Raw genomic sequence first — 21,871 nt, forward strand, 5'->3', positions numbered from 1 at the left:
CCACACACCAGGGCTTAGTATAGAAGCCATATAACTTCTACCTCCTTGTACTTGGGTCCTCTAGATATTTGGATGTTGATAATTCTCTGTATCAAGTCCACACCAGTTTCATGATTTATTGACATGGAACCCACCAGTTTTCTCAGCAAAATTTCTCCACTGCATCTATTTTCTCAGCACTTTAAAAGTCAGGGATTATTTATCATAGTTATCTGTACAAAAGTGCAAGGAGAACGCAATAATTGTTACTCCGGATACGATGCAGCACAAAAAAAAGATAAAGAGCACTAATAATAAAAACAATAAATATAAATACTTAAGATTGCTCATACATTGTACATCCATAAAGATGGCTGACAGGAGATAATAAAGTCATGGTGGAGTAAGTGGGTGGAGGTATTGATCAGACTTGCTGCTTGGGGGAAGTGACTGTTTTTGAATCTGGTGGTCCTGTGGATGCTACATAGCCCCCTCTCTAGGATTGAGAGAACAGTTCATGAGCAGGGTGGGTGGGATTCTTCATGATGTTACCGGCACCTTCCTGTACATATGTCCTTGATGGTAGGTAAGCTGGTGCTGGTGATGCGTAAGGAAAGTTTTGACTACCCATTATCGAGCCTTCCTGTTTACCACAGCGCAGTTTTCGTACGAAGAAGGTAGCTTATCAGGATGCTCTCTGCTGTGCAAAGTTTGGCTCTTTTCAGCCTCAGTAGAAGCGTGCTTTCTGGACTGTGTGGGATGAGGTCTGGGACTATTAATATTTATGTTAAAACTGTGCCACTGTTTTACATATTGCAAACTTTATTTGTAACTTTGTGCTTGCACTCGCAGTGCTTATAATGCCACCAAATTTTGTGTCATCAGTAAGCCAGAATTTGTGCCCTTCTGTTCCATTATTTGGGTTGAATGGAAGCAGCACCAATTGACATTCCTGTGAGAAGGAATGTCCATTTTTATTCTATGGGTTCTGAGGTGGCGACTGATATTGGATTAAGGAACACTTCCAGGTGGTCTATACGTACATGAAGAACAAGAGGATGACTGTAGTGAGGGAAGAACTACTCAGGGATAAAGGGAGAGTCTTGCCTGTGGTAGGGAAGATCCTTAGTGAATACTTTGCTTCAACGTTCATCAGTGAGAGGGACCTTGATGAATGTGAGTTCAACTAGAACAGATTAGTTTGCTAGAGCATGTTGAGGTTAAGCAAGAGGCTGCATTGGACCTTTTGAAGAAAATGATAAATCACTGGAGCCAGATGGGATGTACCCGAGGTTACTACGAGAAGTAAGGGAAGAAATTGTTCATCACAGGAGTATAGCAGGAGTACCAGAGATTTAGAGATGGCATATGTTCCTTTGTTCAAAAATCATAATAGGGGTTATCTAGGAATTATAGACCAGTGAATCTTGCATCATTGGAGTGTATTCTGCCTGGAGGTTAGTGATCAGTAATGCTCTGCTTGGATCTGTTCTGGGACTCCTAATCTTTGTTATTTTTATAAATAACTTGGATGAGGAAGCAGAAAGGAGGATTAGTAAGTAAGGTGGTGTTGTGGAAGTATAGATTGATAGGATGCCGAACTGGGATTAGAAGTTGCAGATGGAGTTTAATTGAGAGAAGTATGAGGTGATACACTTTGGAAGGTTGAACTTGAAGGCAGAGTAGATGGTTAATGCCAGAGTCCTGAGGAGTGTGGAGGTACAGAAGGATCTTGTGGTCCAAATCCTTAGATAATTCAAAGTTGTCACACAACTTTGATAGGGTGGTTAAGCAGGCACATGGTGTGTTGGCGCTCATTAGTGTGGTGATTGAGTTCACATGTTGCAACTCTAAAACTCTGGCTGGATGACACTTGGAACAGTGTTCATCAAACATGGAGATCTACAGCACATTACAGGCTCTTCGGCCCACAGTGTTGTGCCATCCATGTAACCTTCTTTAGGAACTGCCCAGAATTTCCCTACCGCATAGCCCCCTATTTTCCTATGTGCCTCCGTATACCTATCTAAGAGTCTCTTAAAAGACCCTATTGTATCTGCCTCCATCACCAGCAGTGCATTCCACGTGCCCAATCTCTCCATGTGCAAAAACTTACTCCTGACATTCCCCCGCCCCCCCCCCCCCCCAGAACCTACTTCTAAGTACCTTAAAACTATGCCCCATCAGCTGGCCATTTCCGCCTTGGAGAAAAGCCTCCGGCTGTGCACACGATCAGTACCGCTCATCATCACTATCGGGTCACCTCTCATCCTCCCTCCTTCCAAGGAGAAAAGGCCAAGTTCACTTAACCTATTCTCACAAGGCATGCTCTCCAATCCAGGCAACATCCTTGTAAATTTCCTATTTAGTTCTGATCCCCTTATTTATAGGAAGGATGTGAAAGATTTAGAGAGGGTGCACAATCTTCTGAGGGAAGGTTGTGCGAGCTAAAGCTTTTCTTTTTTGGAGTGAAGGAGGATGAGGGGCAACTTGATAGGTGTGTGTAGGGTTATAAGCATAGAGTAGACACCCAGCTACTGTTTCACAGGGTGACAATGACTAAGACCTGAGGATGTATTTTTAAGGTGAGTGAAGGAAAGTTTAGGGAAGGTGTCAGACGTACATGTTATTTCCATAGTGGTAAGTGCCTGGGGTGCACTGTTGGTGGTAGTAGAAAATGGTGCATCAGAGATGTTTAAGGGACTCTTTGATAGGCACATGGATTATAGAAAGATGGAGTGTTATGCATTGTGTAGGAGGGAAGGGTTGGATTGGTTTATGAAAAGGATAGCACCTTGTTGTGGCCTGAAGGGCCCGTACTTTGCTGTACCTAGATTTTAATATGGGAATTGTAGACTGTTCTACAGATAGAGCAAGTTGTAGCCAATCAGGTGGGTGCATCGGTATTTATGAAGTGGTCTGCTCCTTCACTGATTACACAGACCTCTGTGCTCTTGATTTATAACTTTGAAGTTCACAATACCACACTTGAATTTTTTTTTCAATTTCTGTGGATGGACTAGAGAGTTCTCATGTCACTGTGATTGTTGAATTTCTTCAAGGAGACTTTAAGAACAGTCTTGAATCTTTTCCTCTGCCTACTTGGTAATTTATTCCTGTGACAAAGCTCTGTTTGAGTTTCAGAAAGACTGTTGAAAACCTTATTAGAGTATCTGCCTACTAAATTTACACCCCTACTAAGCTAGTTTCTTAACTAGGTCAATAAATTGTTTTCAACTGTACTAGTTTACCTTTGGTTTTTATGTTGTCTTTTATGAAGGATTATATCTTCTGAAAGGGGAATTAAAATCTACAGCATAGTTGTTCTCAGTCTATTAGTTTTGAAAATTCCATTCAAGTATGTCAGACATGACCTGCTATTTCTAATACTGAGCTGGCTCTGCTTGCCTGACAATTTTTAACATCTTTAGCCACTGCATTCTTAGTTTCTGACTTTGATAATTTTCTGATAATTGATGCTAGGCTAGGAAGCTTATAGTTAAGGTAACTTTGATTGCTTCCCTTAAATTTGGAATTGGAGCAATCTGATTCTGGTGACCTTCTCACTTTGTAATAGAAATACATTTTCTTGCCTTTCTGGCACGAGCCTGCCTGGTTATTCCCATTTGTGTGAAAGTTAAGATGCCCTTCAAAAGCATCTCGTCATTGCAGGGAATTGCCTAATCTTGCCATGTTAACATACTGCCACCACATAGCTGCTGCTGAAGAATCAATACATAACTTGCACAAGTCTTCTATTTCTTCTTAACATAGTTTCCAGTGTTCTCTTATCATTGATTTCATCTTTAATCACAGTGGCTGTTTCTTTTTTTTTATCTCTCAACACAGACAATCATTTGGCATCTGAATTTTTGCCTGCAAATTACTCTTTTTTTAATAAAATCTACCTTTTTATAATGCTTAATTGAGCTACAGAACTTAACTAGACCACCTGCTATAATATTTTACTTTCAATTTCTTTCCTGACTTAATTAATTGAATCTTTTGCTTTCCTTTTCATCTGTAGGATGTAGTGTCCGAAGCACAATATTTAATTATTATTCATATCCCTCTGCTTTTTCTATCAGAATTAATCTGAGACCTTTTATCCGTGCCTTTATTTGCTCTTGTGGTCCCTTTATTCTTCTTAACAGGTGCCACATGACTCTTGACAGCTAAGGGTTAATCATCCTGATTGGCTTTTTCGTACATTGATTTCTGCATTGCTGTACAACTCCAGAAATTTCAATGGCATTTAGCATCAACCCATTAGGCTTGAAGCTACAGGTGCCTGCCCTGTTGACTTCCTTTCCCTTTGGGCGCATGGATAACAATATAGTGTTCGTGATCAGACATTATTTCTTCTTGGTCTTGAGTTCCTGTTGCTCCATATGCCTCATAACTGCTTTATTCTGGTCCAGTATATGTGTATCAAAGATGTTGAGGTCTTGACAAGCTGTTGTGATATTCTTCAGATTAAATAGCTTTTCATTTAACTACACCCTTTTTTCCAAATCCAAGCTGTAGTTATTGGAACTCAGTTCCAGGAGACTTGGGAAGACATGTGGAACAGTCTTTTGAATCAGTTCTATTTACTCACTAATAGTTTCAGTCATTGATGGCTGTTTTGGTGCTAGATCTGTATCTTATTCAGAACTGGAAAGTTATACAAGTGCACATTCCTTTATCCGAAATTCTGAAATCCAAAAAGCCCCGAAAACCGAAGTTTTTTCGCCAGCAGCTGACGTCACTCAGGTGTGATGCGGCAGCACTAGCAGAGGCTGCCAGACGTCAGTTGTGGCTCAGCGCTTGTACTGGTTACACGTGCATTTGCTGTTCGCTGATATTTTGTGTTCACTGTTGACTTTGTGTTTAATTTCACTGTGAAAATGTCAAAAAGAGCTGCAGATGCCCCTTGGGGTAACAATGAAAAAAAGAGAAGGAATCTTCTCTATCAATAACGCAAAAAGCAGAGTTATTGCAGACGCTTGATCGTGGTATGTCTGTGTGGCGTCCTACTGAAGAAAATAGTGTCGGAACTACCACTGTATATGATTTAAATAAACAGAAAGACAAGTTACTGAAGTTTTATAGTGACAGTGATGTTCTACATTTATTCCAATGAGTCCTTTACCATGTGTTTGATTCGGTTCATTTGAAGCTGTATATTTTTGTTTTATTGAATGTTTTTGTTGGAAATAAAATTTCTTCTTGTCATTATTCCCTAAACAATACAGTATAACAATTATTTACATAGCATTTACATTGTATTAGGTATTATAAGTAATCTAGGGATGATTTAAAGTATATGGGAGGAAGTGCGTAGGTTTGGTGCGCCACTGGGTCCTAAAGTCCACCACACTGAGACAGGTTAAATAAGGGACTTGAGTATACATGTTTTTTGGTCAGGGTCGGCGGGGGGGGGGGGTGTCTGAAATCCAAAAAATTCTGAATTCCGAAATGCAACTGGCCCCAAGAATTTTGGATAAGGGATTGTGGACCTGTAATACCTCTTGCTGATAATTTCCATTCTTCTCACTTCTACATGGTCTATCTCTTATTCTTCCCTTCCTTTCTCAGCCACTGTATCTCAGGATAGGTTAGTGACCAATTTTCATTACAAACTCACAGACATGCAGGGCTATCTTGATCATACCTCCCTTTATTTCTGCTTCCTATAAGAACTATATTCCATTCTTTCAGTTTTTTCAATTAGCTGTGACCTGATAACTTCCAATCTGTACTTCTAAGACATTTCTGTCTTCCTTGGCCACACTTATCTTCCACCACAGTTGACAGGGCTTTCAACTATGTTTGTTCCATTTTTCATATTTCTGATCCCTTCTTCGTTCCTCCACCTGTCTAGACCACCTTCCCTCACCTTTTACCTCACTAGCCTCCACATTCAATGGGTTGTCCTTTATTACTTCTGCCACCAGCAGACACATCTTAGAATCTTAGCATTCAAAGGGATAATTCCTTTCATTTCAACCATACCTTCAACCTTCGTTGACACCCTCTGCAACTGTAGAAATGCAGCCCTTGCCATTTATTTCCCACTTCCTAACTATTTAGGAGCTCTAATACTCCTACTAGGTGAAGCACAGTTTACTTGTACTGCTCCAGTATGCTGTTTGGGATTTGGTGATCACCATACTGTTATGCATTGCAAAAAGTAAATACAGTTTGGGTGACTACTTTGCGGACTGAATGGAGGTATTCTTCAATGATAATCCATAGCTTTCACTTAATTCTTCATCTCATTGTCTGGTCATCCACCATAAAGATTAGCACTGTTAACACAGCTGCTATTTAATCTATCAAGTAGACCCACTGTTTTCAGTTCCTTCAGATGTTGAACATGTGCACCTTTTTGATTGAATCCAACACCTGGAGAAGAAAAATCTTCAGTTTTTTATAAGACCTGATCCTTTCTGATGAAAGTTAATTCATTCCAGGCATTCCAGACACTAACCATTTGCTGCATTTTGAAAAAAAATACCTTGTATTCTTTTTGTTCTTTCATCAGCTACCTTCATTCTGTGTTCCCTGGTTATTGACCATTCCATGAATATGGAAGTTTTCCCATTCTGCCACTATTCTTCCTGATTTTAAATTTAAGATCTCCTTGCAACTATTTGACTTTTAATGAGACTATTTAAAATTGCCTTTTATATACTTGAAAATATTTTGGGAACTTACTTTTACAGCCTCTCAAAAGCCGTCATGTCTTTCCTGATGAATTCCAACCAGAATGGGGCATAACTTTTCAGCTGTGGACAATTTATTGCTTTATAAAGGCTCATCGTGATTTCTTTCTCCTTGTACTCTGGATCTATGGCTTTACAAGCAAAAGCACAATACTCACTGTTACTTTCAACAACCTATTTGCATATTCTCTCTCGATCTTTTATCGCTATCCAGTTGATAGAGTAAGAAGGTAACACTTCATGTTTGTCAACATTGAACTTCCCCTGCCATCTTCCTAACCCATTGCACAGTCTTCTATACCTCCTTGAAAGCCATTACTCATGGTAATCCAGGCTATTAAATTATAAGGCTAACTTTTTGGTCTTTTCTTCAACTAGTATTACCTAATCTGCTGAATATTTCCTGTGTTCTGTTTCCTTGCATCTGCGGTAGCTTTATTTCATAGTTGCAGCATTGTTTTTTCCTCCCACTGTTCAGTGTACATTGTCAGATAGAACAGATACAATAGGGGACTCGATAGTAAGGGGGTCAGATAGGCGATTCTGTGGACGCAGTCCAGAGACCCGGATGGTAGTTTGCCTCCCTGGTGCCAGGGTCCGGGATATCTCCGATCGTGTCCAAGATATCCTGAAGTGGGAGGGTGAGGAGCCAGAGGTCGTGGTACATATAGGTACCAATGACATAGGTAGGAAAAGGGAAGAGGTTCTGAAAGGAGCTAGGAAGGGAGTTGAGAAAAAGGACTGCAAAGGTAGTAATCTCGGGATTACTGCCTGTGCCACGTGACAGTGAGAGTAGGAATGCGATGAGGTGGAGGATAAATGCGTGGCTGAGGGATTGGAGCAGGGGGCAGGGATTTAAGTTTTTGGATCATTGGGACCTCTTTTGGCGCAGGCGTGACCTGTACAAAAAGGACGGGTTACACTTGAATCCTAGGGGGAGCCAATATCCTGGCAGGGAGATTAGCGAGGGCTACTGAGGTGACTTTAAACTAGAATGGTTGGGGGGTGGGAATCAAATTAAAGAGGCTAGGCGAGAGGAGGTTAGTTCACAACAGGGGGATGGGAACCAGTTCAGAGAGACAGAGGGGTGTAAAGTGAGGGTAGAAGCAAAAAGTAGTAAGGAGAAAAGTAAAAGTGGCAGGCCGACAAATCCAGGGCAAGCATCAAAAAGGGCCACTTTTCAACACAATTGTATAAGGGCTAAGAGAGTTGTAAAAGAGCGCCTGAAGGCTTTGTGTGTCAATGCCAGGAGCATTCGTAACAAGGTGGATGAATTGAAAGTGCAGATTGTTATTAATGATTATGATATAGTTGGGATCACGGAAACATGGCTCCAGGGTGACCAAGGGTGGGAGCTCAACGTTCAGGGATATTCAATATTCAGGAGGGATAGACATAAAAGAAAAGGAGGTGGGGTGGCGTTGCTGGTTAAAGAGGAGATTAACGCAATAGAAAGGAACATAAGCTGGGAGGATGTGGAATCGATATGGGTAGAGCTGCATAACACTAAGGGGCAGAAACCGCTGGTGGGAGTTGTGTACAGGCCACCTAACAGTAGTAGTGAGGTTGGGGATGGTATTAAACAGGAAATTAGAAATGTGTGCAATAAAGGAACAGCAGTTATAATGGGTGACTTCAATCTACATGTAGATTGGGTGAACCAAATTGGTAAAGGTGCTGAGGAAGAGGATTTCTTGGAATGTATGCGGGATGGTTTTTTGAACCAACATGTCGAGGAACCAACTAGAGAGCAGGCTATTCTAGACTGGGTTTTGAGCAATGAGGGGTTAATTAGCAACCTTGTCGTGAGAGGCCCCTTGGGTAAGAGTGACCATAATTTGGTGGAATTCTTCATTAAGATGGAGAGTGACATAGTTAATTCAGAAACAAAGGTTCTGAACTTAAAGAGGGGTAACTTTGAAGGTATGAGTCGTGAATTAGCTAAGATAGACTGGCAAATGACACAAAGGATTGACTGTGGATATGCAATGACAAGCATTTAAAGATTGCATGGATGAACTACAACAATTGTTCATCCCAGTTTGGCAAAAGAATAAATCAAGGAAGGTAGTGCACCCGTGGCTGACAAGAAAAATTAGGGATAGTGTCAATTCCAAAGAAGAAGCATACAAATTAGCCAGAGAAAGTGACTCACCTGAGGACTGGGAGAAATTCAGAGTTCAGCAGAGGAGGACAAAGGGCTTAATTAGGAAGGAAAAAAAGATTATGAGAGAAAACTGGCAGGGAACATAAAAACTGACGTAAAGCTTTTATAGATATGTAAAAAGGAAAAGACTGGTAAAGACAAATGTAGGTCCCCTACAGACAGAAACAGGTGAATTGATTATGGGGAGCAAGGACAAGGCAGACCAATTGAATAATTACTTTGGTTCTGTCTTCACTAAGGAGGACATAAATAATCTTCCAGAAATAGTAGGGGACAGAGGGTCCAGTGAGATGGAGGAACTGAACGAAATACATGTTAGTAGGGAAGTGGTGTTAGGTATATTGAAGGGATTAAAGGCAGATAAATCCCCAGGGCCAGATGGTCTGCATCCCAGAGTGCTTAAGGAAGTAGCCCAAGAAATAGTGGATGCATTAGTGATAATTTTTCAAAACTCGTTAGATTCTGGACTAGTTCCTGAGGATTGGAGGGTGGCTAATGTAACCCCACTTTTTAAAAAAGGAGGGAGAGAGAAACCGGGGAATTATAGACTGGTTAGCCTAACGTCGGTGGCGGGGAAACTGCTGGAGTCAGTTATCAATGATGTGATAACAGCACATTTGAAAAGTGGTGAAATCATCGGACAAAGTCAGCATGGATTTGTGAAAGGAAAATCATGTCCGACGAATCTCATAGAATTTTTTGAGGATGTAACTAGTAGAGTGGATAGGGGAGAATGAGTGGACGTGGTATATTTGGATTTTCAAAAGGCTTTTGACAAGGTCCCACACAGGAGATTAGTGTGCAAACTTAAAGCACATGGTATTGGGGGTAAGGTATTGATGTGGATAGAGAATTGGTTAGCAGACAGGAAGCAAAGAGTGGGAATAAACGGGACCTTTTCAGAATGGCAGGCAGTGACTAGTGGGGTACTGCAAGGCTCAGTGCTGGGACCCCAGTTGTTTACGATATATATTAATGACTTGGATGAGGGAATTAAATGCGGCATCTCCAAGTTTGCGGATGACACGAAGCTGGGTGGCAGTGTTAGCTGTGAGGAGGATGCTAAGAGGATGCAGGGTGACTTGGATAAGTTGGGTGAGTGGGCAAATTCATGGCAGATGTAATTTAATGTGGATAAATGTGAAGTTATCCACTTTGGTGGCAAAAATAGGAAAATAGATTATTATCTGAATGGTGGCCGATTAGGAAAAGGGGAGGTGCAACGAGACCTGGGTGTCATTATACACCAGTCATTGAAAGAGGGCATGCAGGTACAGCAGGCGGTGAAAAAGGCGAATGGTATGCTGGCATTTATAGCAAGAGGATTCGAGTACAGGAGCAGGGAGGTACTACTGCAGTTGTACAAGGCCTTGGTGAGACCACACCTGGAGAATTGTGTGCAGTTTTGGTCCCCTAATCTGAGGAAAGACATCCTTGCCATAGAGGGAGTACAAAGAAGGTTCACCAGATTGATTCCTGGGATGGCAGGACTGTCATATGAAGCAAGACTGGATGAACTAGGCTTGTACTCGTTGGAATTTAGAAGATTGAGGGGGGATCTGATTGAAACGTATAAAATCCTAAAGGGATTGGACAGGCTAGATGCAAGAAGATTGTTCCCGATGTTGGGAAAGTCCAGAACGAGGGGTCACGGTTTGAGGATAAAGGGGAAGCCTTTTAGGACTGAGATTAGGAAAAACTTCTTCACACAGAGAGTGGTGAATCTGTGGAATTCTCTGCCACAGGAAACAGTTGAGGCCAGTTCATTGGCTATATTTAAGAGGGAGTTAGATATGGCCCTTGTGGCTAGGGGGATCAGAGGGTATGGAGGGAAGGCTGGTGCAGGGTTCCGAGTTGGATGATCAGCCATGATCATACTGAATGGCGGTGCAGGCTCGAAGGGCCGAATGGCCTACTCCTGCACCTATTTTCTATGTTTCTATGTAACAAGCTTTCACCACCTCCTCTACAGCTACCACCACCAACGTCACTTGTGTCATTTGTCTATCTCGGACTTTATCCTGTTACAGACATTTCCATTGTACCATCCACCCCACCCACTTCTCTGCAATTTAAAACACAATTTCTAAGTTTTGTTTTGTCTTGACACCCAGACAATTTCTATCATTTTCTATTTACGTTTTCTATTTGGTCGGCTGGTGGCACAGTGAGATCAGCGCTGGGCTTGAGAACGGAGGTTCCGGAGTTCGATCCAGTGACAGACCGCTCCTGTGCGCGCTCTCCATCTGCGCCAGTTTGATGTTGAGCTTGCAACTTGGACTCGTAAAATAATACTGTGAATTGTCTGTGCGAGGAGTGGCACCCCACACAGCCTTTCGAACTGTGCCTTGTAAGGCATGAAAATGCCCGACACTGGTCTCTCAGGTCTGAGTCGACGTTGTGTGTGTGTCTATTTACAGATATTCTGATGCATGGTTTCACTACTATTCATCCTCCATTTCAATGTTGCCAGTTTGCACTGCAGTTCACTGACAGTCAAAGATGTGAAGCAGTAACATCAAATGCAGACGCCTTTGCATATTCTAGTGCTTCACATAACAATATAACAATTACAGCACGGAAACAGGCTATCTCGGCCCTTCTAGTCCATGCCGAATGCTTACTCTCACCTAGTCCCACTGAGCTGCACTCAGCCCACAACCCTCCATTCCTTTCCTGTCCATATAGCCATCCAATTTTACTTTAAATGACAATATCGAGCCTGCCTCTACCACTTCTACTGGAAGCTCGTTTCACGCAACTACCACTCTGAGTAAAGAAGTTCCCCCTTGTGTTACCCCTAAACTTTTGCCCCCTAACTCTCAACTCGTGTCCTCTTGTTTGAATCTCCCCTACTCTCAATGGAAAAAGCCTATCCATGTCAACTCTATTTATCCCCTTCATAATTTTAAAGACTTCTATCAAGTCTCCCTCTCAACCTTCTACGCTCCAAAGAATAAAGACCCAACTTGTTCAACCTTTCTCTGTAAGTTAGATGCTGAAATCTTCTCTGTACTCTCTCTATTTTGTTGACATCTTTCCGATAATTTGGTGACTAGAACTGTACACAATACTCCAAATTTGGCCTTACCAATGCCTTGTACAATTACATCCCAACTCTTATACTCAGTATTCTGATTTATAAAGGCCAGCATACCAAAAGCTTACTTCACCATTCTATCCACATGAGATTCCACCTTCAGGGAACTATGCACCGTTTTTCCTAGATCCCACTGTTCTACTGCATTCTTCAGTGCCCTACCATTTACCATGTATGTCCTATTTTGATTAGTCCTACCAAAATGTAGCACCTCACACTTAACAGCATTAAACTCCATCTGCCATCTTTCAGCCCACTCTTCTAACTGGCCTAAATCTCTCTGCAAGCTTTGAAAGCCTACTTCATTATCCACAACACCACCTATCTTAGTATTATCTGCATCCTTACTAATCCAATTTACCACCCCATCATCCAGATCATTAATGTACATGACAAACAACATTGGACCCAGTACAGATCCCTGAGACACACCACTAGTCACTGACCTCCAACCTGACAAACAGTTATCCAACATTACTCTCTGGCGTCTCCCATCCAGCTACTGTTGAATCCATTTTCCTACTTCAATATTAGTACCTGAAGATTGAACCTTCCTAACTAACCTTCTGTGTGGAACCTTGTCAAAGGCCTTACTGAAGTCCACATAGACAACATCCACCGCTTTACCCTCGTCAACTTTCCTAGTAACCTCTTCAAAAAATTGAATAAGATTTGTCAAACATAACCTTCCATGCACAGATCCATGTTGACTGTTCCTAATCAGACTCTGTCTATCCAGATAATTATATATACCATCTCTAAGAATACTTTCCATTAATTTACCCACCACTGATGTCAAACTTACAGGCCGATAATTGCTAGGTTTACTCTTAGAACCCTTTTTAAACAATGGAACAACATGAGCAATACGCCAATCCTCCGGCACCATCCCCATTTCTAATGACTTTTGAAATATTTCTGTCAGAGCCCCTGCTATTCCTACACTAACTTCCCTCAATATCCTGTCCGGACCCGGAGACTTATCCACTTTTATATTCCTTAAAAGGGCCAATGCTTCCTCTTCTTTAATCATCATAGTTTCCATAACTTCCCTACCTGTTTCCCTTGCCTTGCACAATTCAATATCCTTCTCCTCAGTGAATACCAAAGAAAAGAAATTGTTCAAAATCTCCCCCATCTCTTTTGGTTCTGCACATAGCTGGCCACTCTGATTCTCTAAGGAATCAATTTTATCCCTCACTATCCTTTTGCTATTAATATAACTGTAGAAACCCTTTAGATTTATTTTCACCTTACTTGCCAAAGTAACCTCGTGTCTTTTAGCTTTTCTAATTTCTTTCTTAAGATTCTTTTCACTTAAGTAAATAAGTATATAGGGATTGGATAATTATGTCTGCGGGCAGGAACAAGCATGAACAAATTGGGATATAAACACCTACAATGGTTGGTATATAGGCTTGTATGCAACATTTTGGACCAGTGGAAATGGTCCAGAAGGGTTGTATGGAAACTATTATTACCATTTTTCTTAACAACTAATTTCATTACTTAGCCTAATAGGTTAGATTTACCACAGTACATAATTATCTATTTAAATGTTTATTTTGCTTTTATATCATCTCAATGTGTACTTAAGAATGTATAAATAATTGTAGTTTTATACATATAAAAAAATGGAAAAGGTTATATGTGTGAAAAAAGTACATGATAATTGTGAACTCCTTATCCAAATAAAAATAAAATTTAAAAAAAAGATTCTTTTCACATTCTTTATATTCCTCGAGCACCTCATTTACTCCATGCTGTCTATATTTATTGTAGATATCTCTCTTTTTCAGAACCAAGTTTCCAATATCCCTTGAAAACCATGGCTCTCTCAAACTTTTAACCTTTCCTTTCAACCTAACAGGAACATAAAGGTTCTGTACCCTCAAAATTTCACCTTTAAATGACCTCCATTTATCTATTAATCCTTCCCATAAAACAACTTGTCCCAGTCCACTTATAAATCCTTTCGCATCGCCTTAAAGTTAACCTTTCTCCAATCAAAAATCTCAACCCTGGGTCCAGACCTACCCTTCTCCATATTTATATTGAAACTAATGGCATTGTGATCACTGGACCTGAAGTGCTCCCCAACACATACCTCTGTCACCTGACATATCTCATTCCCTAACAGGAGATCCAACACTGCCCCCTCTCTAGTTGGTACCTCTATGTATTGCTGCAAAAAACTATCCTGCACACATTTTACAAATTCCAAACCATCCAGCCCTTTTACAGTATGGGCTTCCCAGTCTATGCATGGAAAATTAAAATTTCCCACAAAGACAACCTTGTGCTTACTATAAATATATGCTTTCTCCTTACAAATTTGCTCTTCCAATTCTTGCTCCCCATTAGGTGGTCTATAATACACCCCTATAAGTGTTACTGCACCTTTCCCATTCCTCAATTCCACCCAAATAGCCTCCCTAGACGAGCCCTCTGATCTATCCTGCCAGAGCACTGCTGTAATATTTCCTCTGACGAGCAATGCAACACCACCCCCTTTTGTCCCTCCGATTCTATCACACCTGAAGCAATGAAATCCAGGAATATTTAGTTGCCAATCACACCCCTCCTGCAACCATGTTTCACTAATAGCTACAGCATCATACTTCCAGGTATTAATCCATGCTCTAAGCTCATCCACCTTTCTTACAATGCTTCCAGCATTAAAATAAATGCATTTAAGAAATTTTCCACCTCTTACTCTCTGTTCATCACTAAAAACTTTACTATCTCCTTTTTCTTCCTTCTCCCCTACATCTGTTCTTACACTCTGGTTCCTCTCCCCCCTTGCATCTAGTTTAAATCCACTGGAGCCTCTCTAGCAAACCTACCTGCAAGAATATTTGTCCCCCTCCAGTTCGGATGTCAATCGTACCACTGGAACAGGTCCCACCTTCTCTGGAAAACTGCCCAATTATCTATAAATCTGAAGCCCTCCTTCCTGCACCATGTCTTCAGGCACGTATTGATCTGCACTAACTATTTGTACACTGTGTGTTTGACAGAGTGATAAGCAGCACTGGGGCTCCACAGGGGACTGTCTTGTCTCCCTTTTTCTTCACCATTTACACCTTGGACTTGAACTACTGCACAAAGTCTTGTCATCTTCAGAAGTTTTCTGATGACTCTGCCATAGTTGGATGCATCAGCAGGAGATGAGGCTGAGTATAGGGCTACGGTAGGAAACTTTGTCACATGGTGTGAGCAGAATTATCTGCAGCTTAATGTGAAAAAGACTTAAGGAGCTGGTGGTAGACCTGAGGAGGGCTAAGGCACCGGTGACCCCTGTTTCCATCCAGAGGGTCAGGGTGGACATGGTGGAGGATTACAAATACCTGGCGATATGAATTGACAATAAAATGGACTGGTCAAGGAACACTGAGACTGTCTATAAGAAGGGTCAGAGCCGTCTCTATTCCCTGCGGAGACTGAGGTCCTTTAACATCTGCCGGAAGATGCTGAGGATGTTCTACGAGTCTGTGGTGACCAGTGCTATCATGTTTGCTGTTGTGCGCTGGGGCAGCAGGCTGAGGGTAGCAGACACCAACAGAATCAACAAACTCATTCGTAAGGCCAGTGATGTTGTGGGGATGGAACTGGACTCTCTGACGGTGGTGTCTGAAAAGAGGCTGCTGTCCAAGTTGCATGCCATCTTGGTCAATGTCTCCCATCCACTACATAATGTACTGGTTGGGCACAGGAGTACATTCAGCCAGAGACTCATTCCACCGAGATGCAACACTGAGCGTCATAGGAAGTCATTCCTGCCTGTGGCCATCAAACTTTACAACTCCTCCCTTGGAGGGTCAGACATCCTGAGCCAATAGGCTGGTCCTGGACTTATTTCCTGCCATGATTTACATATTACTATTTAATTATTTATGGTTTTATTACTATTTATTTATAGTGCAACTGTAATGAAAACCAATTTCCTCCGGGATCAATAAAGTATGACTATGACTATTTCTAAACCCACCTGCATGTGGCACTGGTAGCAATCCTGAGATTGCTATCCTGGAGGTCCTGTCCTTTAAGGCGCCTAACTCCCTGAACTCACCTTTCAGGACCTCCTCACTCTTCCTACCCACGTCATGGTCCCTACATGGACCAGGACATCTGGCTGCTCACCCTCCCTCTTGAGAATACTGAGAAGTCGATCCACGATATCACGGACCTTGGCACCAGGGAGGCAACAGACCATCCAGGATTCACGATCTCTTCCGCAGAACCTCTTATCTGTTCCCCTAACTATCAAATCCCCTATCACCACTGCTCTCCTCTTTTCCCTCCTTCCCTTCTGAGCTGAGGGTCCAGTCTCGGTGCCAGAGACGCAACCATTGCAACTTATCTGTGGTAGATCGTCTCCATCAACAGTATCCAAAATGATATACTTATTATTGCTGGGAACGGCCACAAGGGTGCTCTGCACGTTCTGTCTATTCCCCTTCCCTCTCCTGACAGTCACCCAGCTACCTGCCTCTTGACCCTTAGAGGTGACTATCTCTCTGTAACCCCTGTTTATTTCTGCCTCTGCCTCCCGAATGAGCCGAAGTTCCTCCAGCTCCAGTTCCCTAACTCAGTTTGTTAGGAGCTGCAGCTGGATGCACTTTTTACAGGTGTAGTCATCAGGGTCAATTGTTCTTGCCCTGACTTCTCACATACTGCAAACGGAGCACTCAACTGTCCTAACTGCTGCCTCCATTACCTACTCCTAGGGTAATTAAATTAATTAAAGGAACTTGCCTGGCCTTACCTCACTGGGAGCAGGCTCGTTCTCAGCCTCTGCTTGCCAAAGCCTCTCGAGCCAAAGCCTTCCTACTCTGTCTCTCACTACTCTGTTGCCCGCTCCATCAATCTGCTCGTTTTTTAACTCTTCCGCTGCCTCACGGTCCAACTTTCACGCACTTGCACAGTCGTCCCCCATTCAATATGACCTGTGCAAAGGTGTTATTCTATTATTTTCATTTATTTTTTAGATATAGTCAATTTCTGTCAACTAACTTGCACCATATCTAGTCCTGATGAAGGGTCTTGGCCTGAAACATCAACTATTTATTTCCCTCCTTAGATGCTGCCTGACTTGTTGAGTTCCTCCAGCATTTTGTGTGTATTGTGTTACGTACCCTGTAACTGGGTTGCCAATCCAGCAGAAATGGATCACTCAGTTGGAGTCTGGATTACTAGAACTAAGAAAGTTTTATTAAAAAAACAAGCAACACAGTAATTGAAAGGATAATAAATGCAACAGTTCAGCAATGATAAACACACATGTGCACAGAATTAAGATAGCAGCATCAATCAAGCTCTATCGTTGTCTAGGGGTAAATGACCAAATTTCAAAGTGACACAAAAGTTCAGTCCAATTTAGTTCAGTTCGCAGTAATCGTTGCCATGGTGATGGACAACGTGGGGGGAGGGAGAGAGAGAGAGAGAGAACGGGAACGACTGATCATTCAGACACGGCTTCCACTCACGGACCGGCGATATGGCTCACAAGCAGCTTTTGGGCAGGTCCTTGGTGATGTCACCTGAGGTCACCGACTGTGACCCCTCCTCCAGATGCGGTCGATCCTCTGCAGTGAACCCGGCACCCAAGCAAAGGCGGACACACACCGGGTTCCCGCGGATCTTACCTTTCCACCCTGTGCGTTGTCCAGTACTTCCTACCGACTCGTGAGAGGCGCACCGCTTCCAGGGTCTCGTTACCTCGGGTGTCGTGTGTCCTGCCTTAGTGAACCTGTCCCTGTTTATCCCCCTGCTGGGGTATCGCCTGTCCATCACTTCAAACAGTTCAGGGTTCAAAGGGGGAGCCGCTCCAGACAGCTCTCTCTCTCCCGTCCCTTCATTACACATCTCCAGATGCTGTTTCATTGTGTTCCTTATCTCTCTCTTGAAGACAGGTGGCAGACCAACTGCTGATCACACAGGACAGCTAACATCTTATCTATGTGTATTCTCGTCACAGTTGCTCCAAACATTAACGTTTTACATTCTGAGTCCTTCAAACTTGAATTAAAATATTTGATGTAAAATGGGGAGCATCTTTTATCATCATGCAGCAAGTCTCTACTGTTTTTGATGTATTTCATTTATGCCAATGTCACGCTACGGCTCGGTGCATAGGCAGAAAGCAGCTGGGTACATAACAAGGCAGTATTCATTACATGGAAGTAATCCATGCTAAAGATGAGAGCAGAGTGAAACTTCAGTAGAGTTTTTGATAATGGTGAAGTCACTTCTGTGTCATTGGTTCTACTCGACATGGCTTCCATTTAATGATAGGGACATAGATGTCTGGGCTGCCAGCTCTTCTGGCGGTAGAAGTATGAAATCCAACTCTGACCAGTTGCCCTTCTGCAGACGTGGTGTGGGATTTAATGATTTTTCAATCCCCAGGATCTTTTAGGAGTCCAACATTGAGTGAAATCTTGTTGCATTCAATTGTTTATTTTAACGTTTTAAACCAAGGAACAGGTACAGAGCATATGAACTAAGAACAAGTACTGAGACAAAGTCAAGACAAGGTAGTGATTGTTTTTTGTTGCAGAGCCTGACGCTTTTATACTCAAGATAAGGCAAATTCTTGAGATGAGCAAAGTGCTAATACTTGGGCAACAAAAAATGAAAAGATGATAAACTGTATGTAATTACTATATTGCCTTTCTGCCAATAGGTGGCAACAAACATCCCATTGTGAAAAATACAAGTTTATTAAAATACAAACTGTATGTTATTAAAATCTGCACTTTCAATCTTGCATACCCTCATTAAAAGCATGAAAACAACCGATTCCAACAATAGTTAAGTGCCTTTGTCAATTTTTTATGGATATCAGCTGTGCTTCATTTCATTTTTGCTGCTTTGAGTGATTCTACATTCAGAGTTCAATACAGAGACTAGAGTGCTAAAAGCTAAGTTGACTCTCCACTAGTGCTCTCTTGCAAATGTGGCATTACTTTATGTCTCATGTACAAGGCAACACTGCTGGAGAGGCCCTATATGTACTACATATTAAAGCAAGCATGATGATATTTTGACAAGCAAGAAATTTTGGTGTCCTGACCAGTGATAGTTACTCAGTCATCATACCAATGCTGTTTAATTATCTGATCATTGCAATATTATTATTTATATACATTAACTGTGCCAAAGTTGCTGTCATCTTTCCTGCACTTCAAAAGCACTTCATTGCTGTAAAAATACTTCAGAGGGAAAGCAAACATTGTAAAGATTCTTCTCCAGATACTGTTTTTTAGTGGAGTCACTCAATGATGATTTATGACACTCTGAATAACTTGTGAAGCATTGAATAAGCCTTTGGAAATTTGGAAATTTTGGACCAGTGATGATGGCAATCTTTATTTAATCCCTGCATGAGAAAATTGTTGGAATATTATACTGATTTAAAAAAAATCCGTTACTGGAAATGTCAATAATTGAAAACACTGGAATTGCTCAGCAGGTCAGGTAACATCAGAGGAAAGAGAAACAGATAAAAGTAATTTGTGTTGGGCACGTAGCCAAGTGGTTAAGGCGTTCATCTAGTGATTTGAAGGTCACTGGTTCGAGCCTCCGCTGTGGCAGTGTGTTTGTGTCCTTGAGCAAGGCACTTAACCACACATTGCTCTAGTGTCTGTGCAAGGAGTGACGCCCCACACAGACTTCCGATCTGCGCCTTGTAAGGCATGAAAATGCCAGACGCAGGCCTCTCATGGTCTGAGTCGACGTTCCCTTCCTCCCTCCCTATATTCCGGGAGAAGTGGAGGGCAGGAAGGCTAGGAGAAAGGCAATACCTTTGACAGGTCAAAGCCATGTCAAAATGAACAAAATGGAAGATTAGTTTGTATTCTGCTGATAGCAGGCCTATAGAACTTGCCCAGCTGTACTAATGAGTAAAGAAAAAATGGACCAGTTATCACTGGATGTCTTACAGTTAATGAGCTTTTTGTATATGTCGTGCACCCTTCACAGATATATATACCCTGAGTACATCCTCTATTCCTGTATCATGCATGTCCTCTGTTCACATCTTCTCATTATTTTCTACATTACCAGATTCTGCTTCAGCTGCAGTTTTTTAAATTATCCCCTGTGTACTTACCTGGGAGTGTTACTGTACTGCTTTCCAAACTAAAGTCTTTACCTCATCTGTTTATTGCAATTGTGCTGCTGCAGCCCAATTAATCCCATGAGCTTTAAATTTCCTAACAAGCTTATTACATGGTACTTTGTCAAATCTCTGTTGAACATCCACATGCATGCTGTCAGTCCCAGAGCTCATCAAATCTGTTACTTCATCAGACATCCAGTTGGGTTAATCGAACTTTTACATTTGATTAGTTTCATTTGTTAGGTCACGTGTTGACTAACTTTGTCCCCAGTTATTGTCTTTAATAATTTTCTCCACTGCCTGTGGTTGCTGTGATGAACAAGTATAATACTGGTTACCCTATATGCTTCTGGTGACATTTCTCCTCTGACAAGGGTGAGATGACGTTACATCGAACTGGACTGAGAAATATTCCTTACTTCCAGACAATTAATCCTCTAATAGTTCTTTTTAATAACTTGCCCATCATCATTACGATCTTTATTGTTCTACATTGGCAGCATTACTTCCAATGAGAGCATGTAAAATACTTGTTTGGTATTTCCTTGCAATTAGCTGAAAGTTTCTGATCTTTGATATTTATGATTGAAAATTCTGTGAAAATCTGTATGGAATATATTTTACTTCAATTCAGAGACTTGATCTTGTTTTAATATATATTTAGGTTCTACCAGTTCATCTCTTTGTGAGCACTGGATAAATCGACTCACAGGCAGCAAGCAACCAAGTGTCACATCTACTGCATCCTCTCGCCGAACTTCTCTCATCTCGCTCTCTGAATCTGTAGAATTTACTCAGGATCGTAGCGATCAGGATGATGGTATGTTTTGCTCAAAATGCTCCTTCCTCGCTTCCCACTTTTCTGCACCCCCATTTGCATAATAGTAGAAAGGATGGATGGCAAGAAAGCAGTTTTGATTTTCCTGAAACAAAACCAGGTCGAAAATAACCTCTGTGCTTCTTGACCTCTTCTCTATCACCTTGGCCAGCTCTGAACTGTCCACCACCCACCTCAAAGGAATAACTATTTAACAATTCTGATTATGAATCCCGTGACATAGGTGAATTTAAATTGTTTGTATTAAATTTTGCTACCTGACACTTGGGACCACTGTAAACTCTCAGACTGCCAGATGTCGCAGAATGACCTTTTAAAAAAGAGAGGTTGATTATCAAGTGTAATTCATTAGCTTGTGAGCATGAGTGACACGTAGCTGCTCTATACATCTGTATTTGTATAACCAAAGGGTAATTTCTCAAATACAAAAACAAATGCTGTCTTCAGCAGACCAGTAGAAATGCACGGTAATGTGATCTTATGTGAGTGTTCGTGTGTGCCAACATTTCCATGTCCCCTTCCATCTATGAGATGCAGAGGTGTGTTACAGGCACCTGATCGAAATAAAACACAATCATTTGTATTTAAGCAGTGCATTTTTTTACATCAATTTGCAATGCATTCCCTGAAAGTATATTTAACAGTAACCTCTAAAGATCTGAATAAATAATTGAAAGGGGACCGTTTGTGGGAAAATTGGGGAAAGCCTGAGGGGATGAGTCTTATTTGGTTACCTCTTTCAAAGTTGAGCTGAATAACTTGGATCATTTTGTGATTCTTGATTATAATTTAACCTCAGGTTGTCCCAAGGCACCTCGCAGCAACTAACTTTTCCTTTTGAAGTACAGTTACTGCTGAAGGGAATATGTTATTTAAATTGGTAGGAATTGATCTCAGAAACCGATGAGGTAATGGGCCACAGATTTGTTTTTGATGTTGGTGGAGGAATAAT

General features: G+C 41.6%; 1 protein-coding gene across 1 annotated transcript in view; it reads left to right on the plus strand.

The window, feature by feature from the left end:
• The window catches only part of usp31 (ubiquitin specific peptidase 31), a 146,876-nt gene that overhangs the window by 118,498 nt on the left and 6,507 nt on the right, over nt 1-21,871 (plus strand). Inside the window, exon 16 of the mRNA XM_063058731.1 lies at nt 20,746-20,901. Within this exon, the coding sequence (XP_062914801.1) occupies nt 20,746-20,901 (156 nt within the window). The remainder of the gene's footprint in view (nt 1-20,745; nt 20,902-21,871) is intronic.

Source organism: Mobula hypostoma, chromosome 9 (assembly GCF_963921235.1).
Source record: "Mobula hypostoma chromosome 9, sMobHyp1.1, whole genome shotgun sequence".
Classification (NCBI taxonomy): domain Eukaryota; kingdom Metazoa; phylum Chordata; class Chondrichthyes; order Myliobatiformes; family Myliobatidae; genus Mobula; species Mobula hypostoma.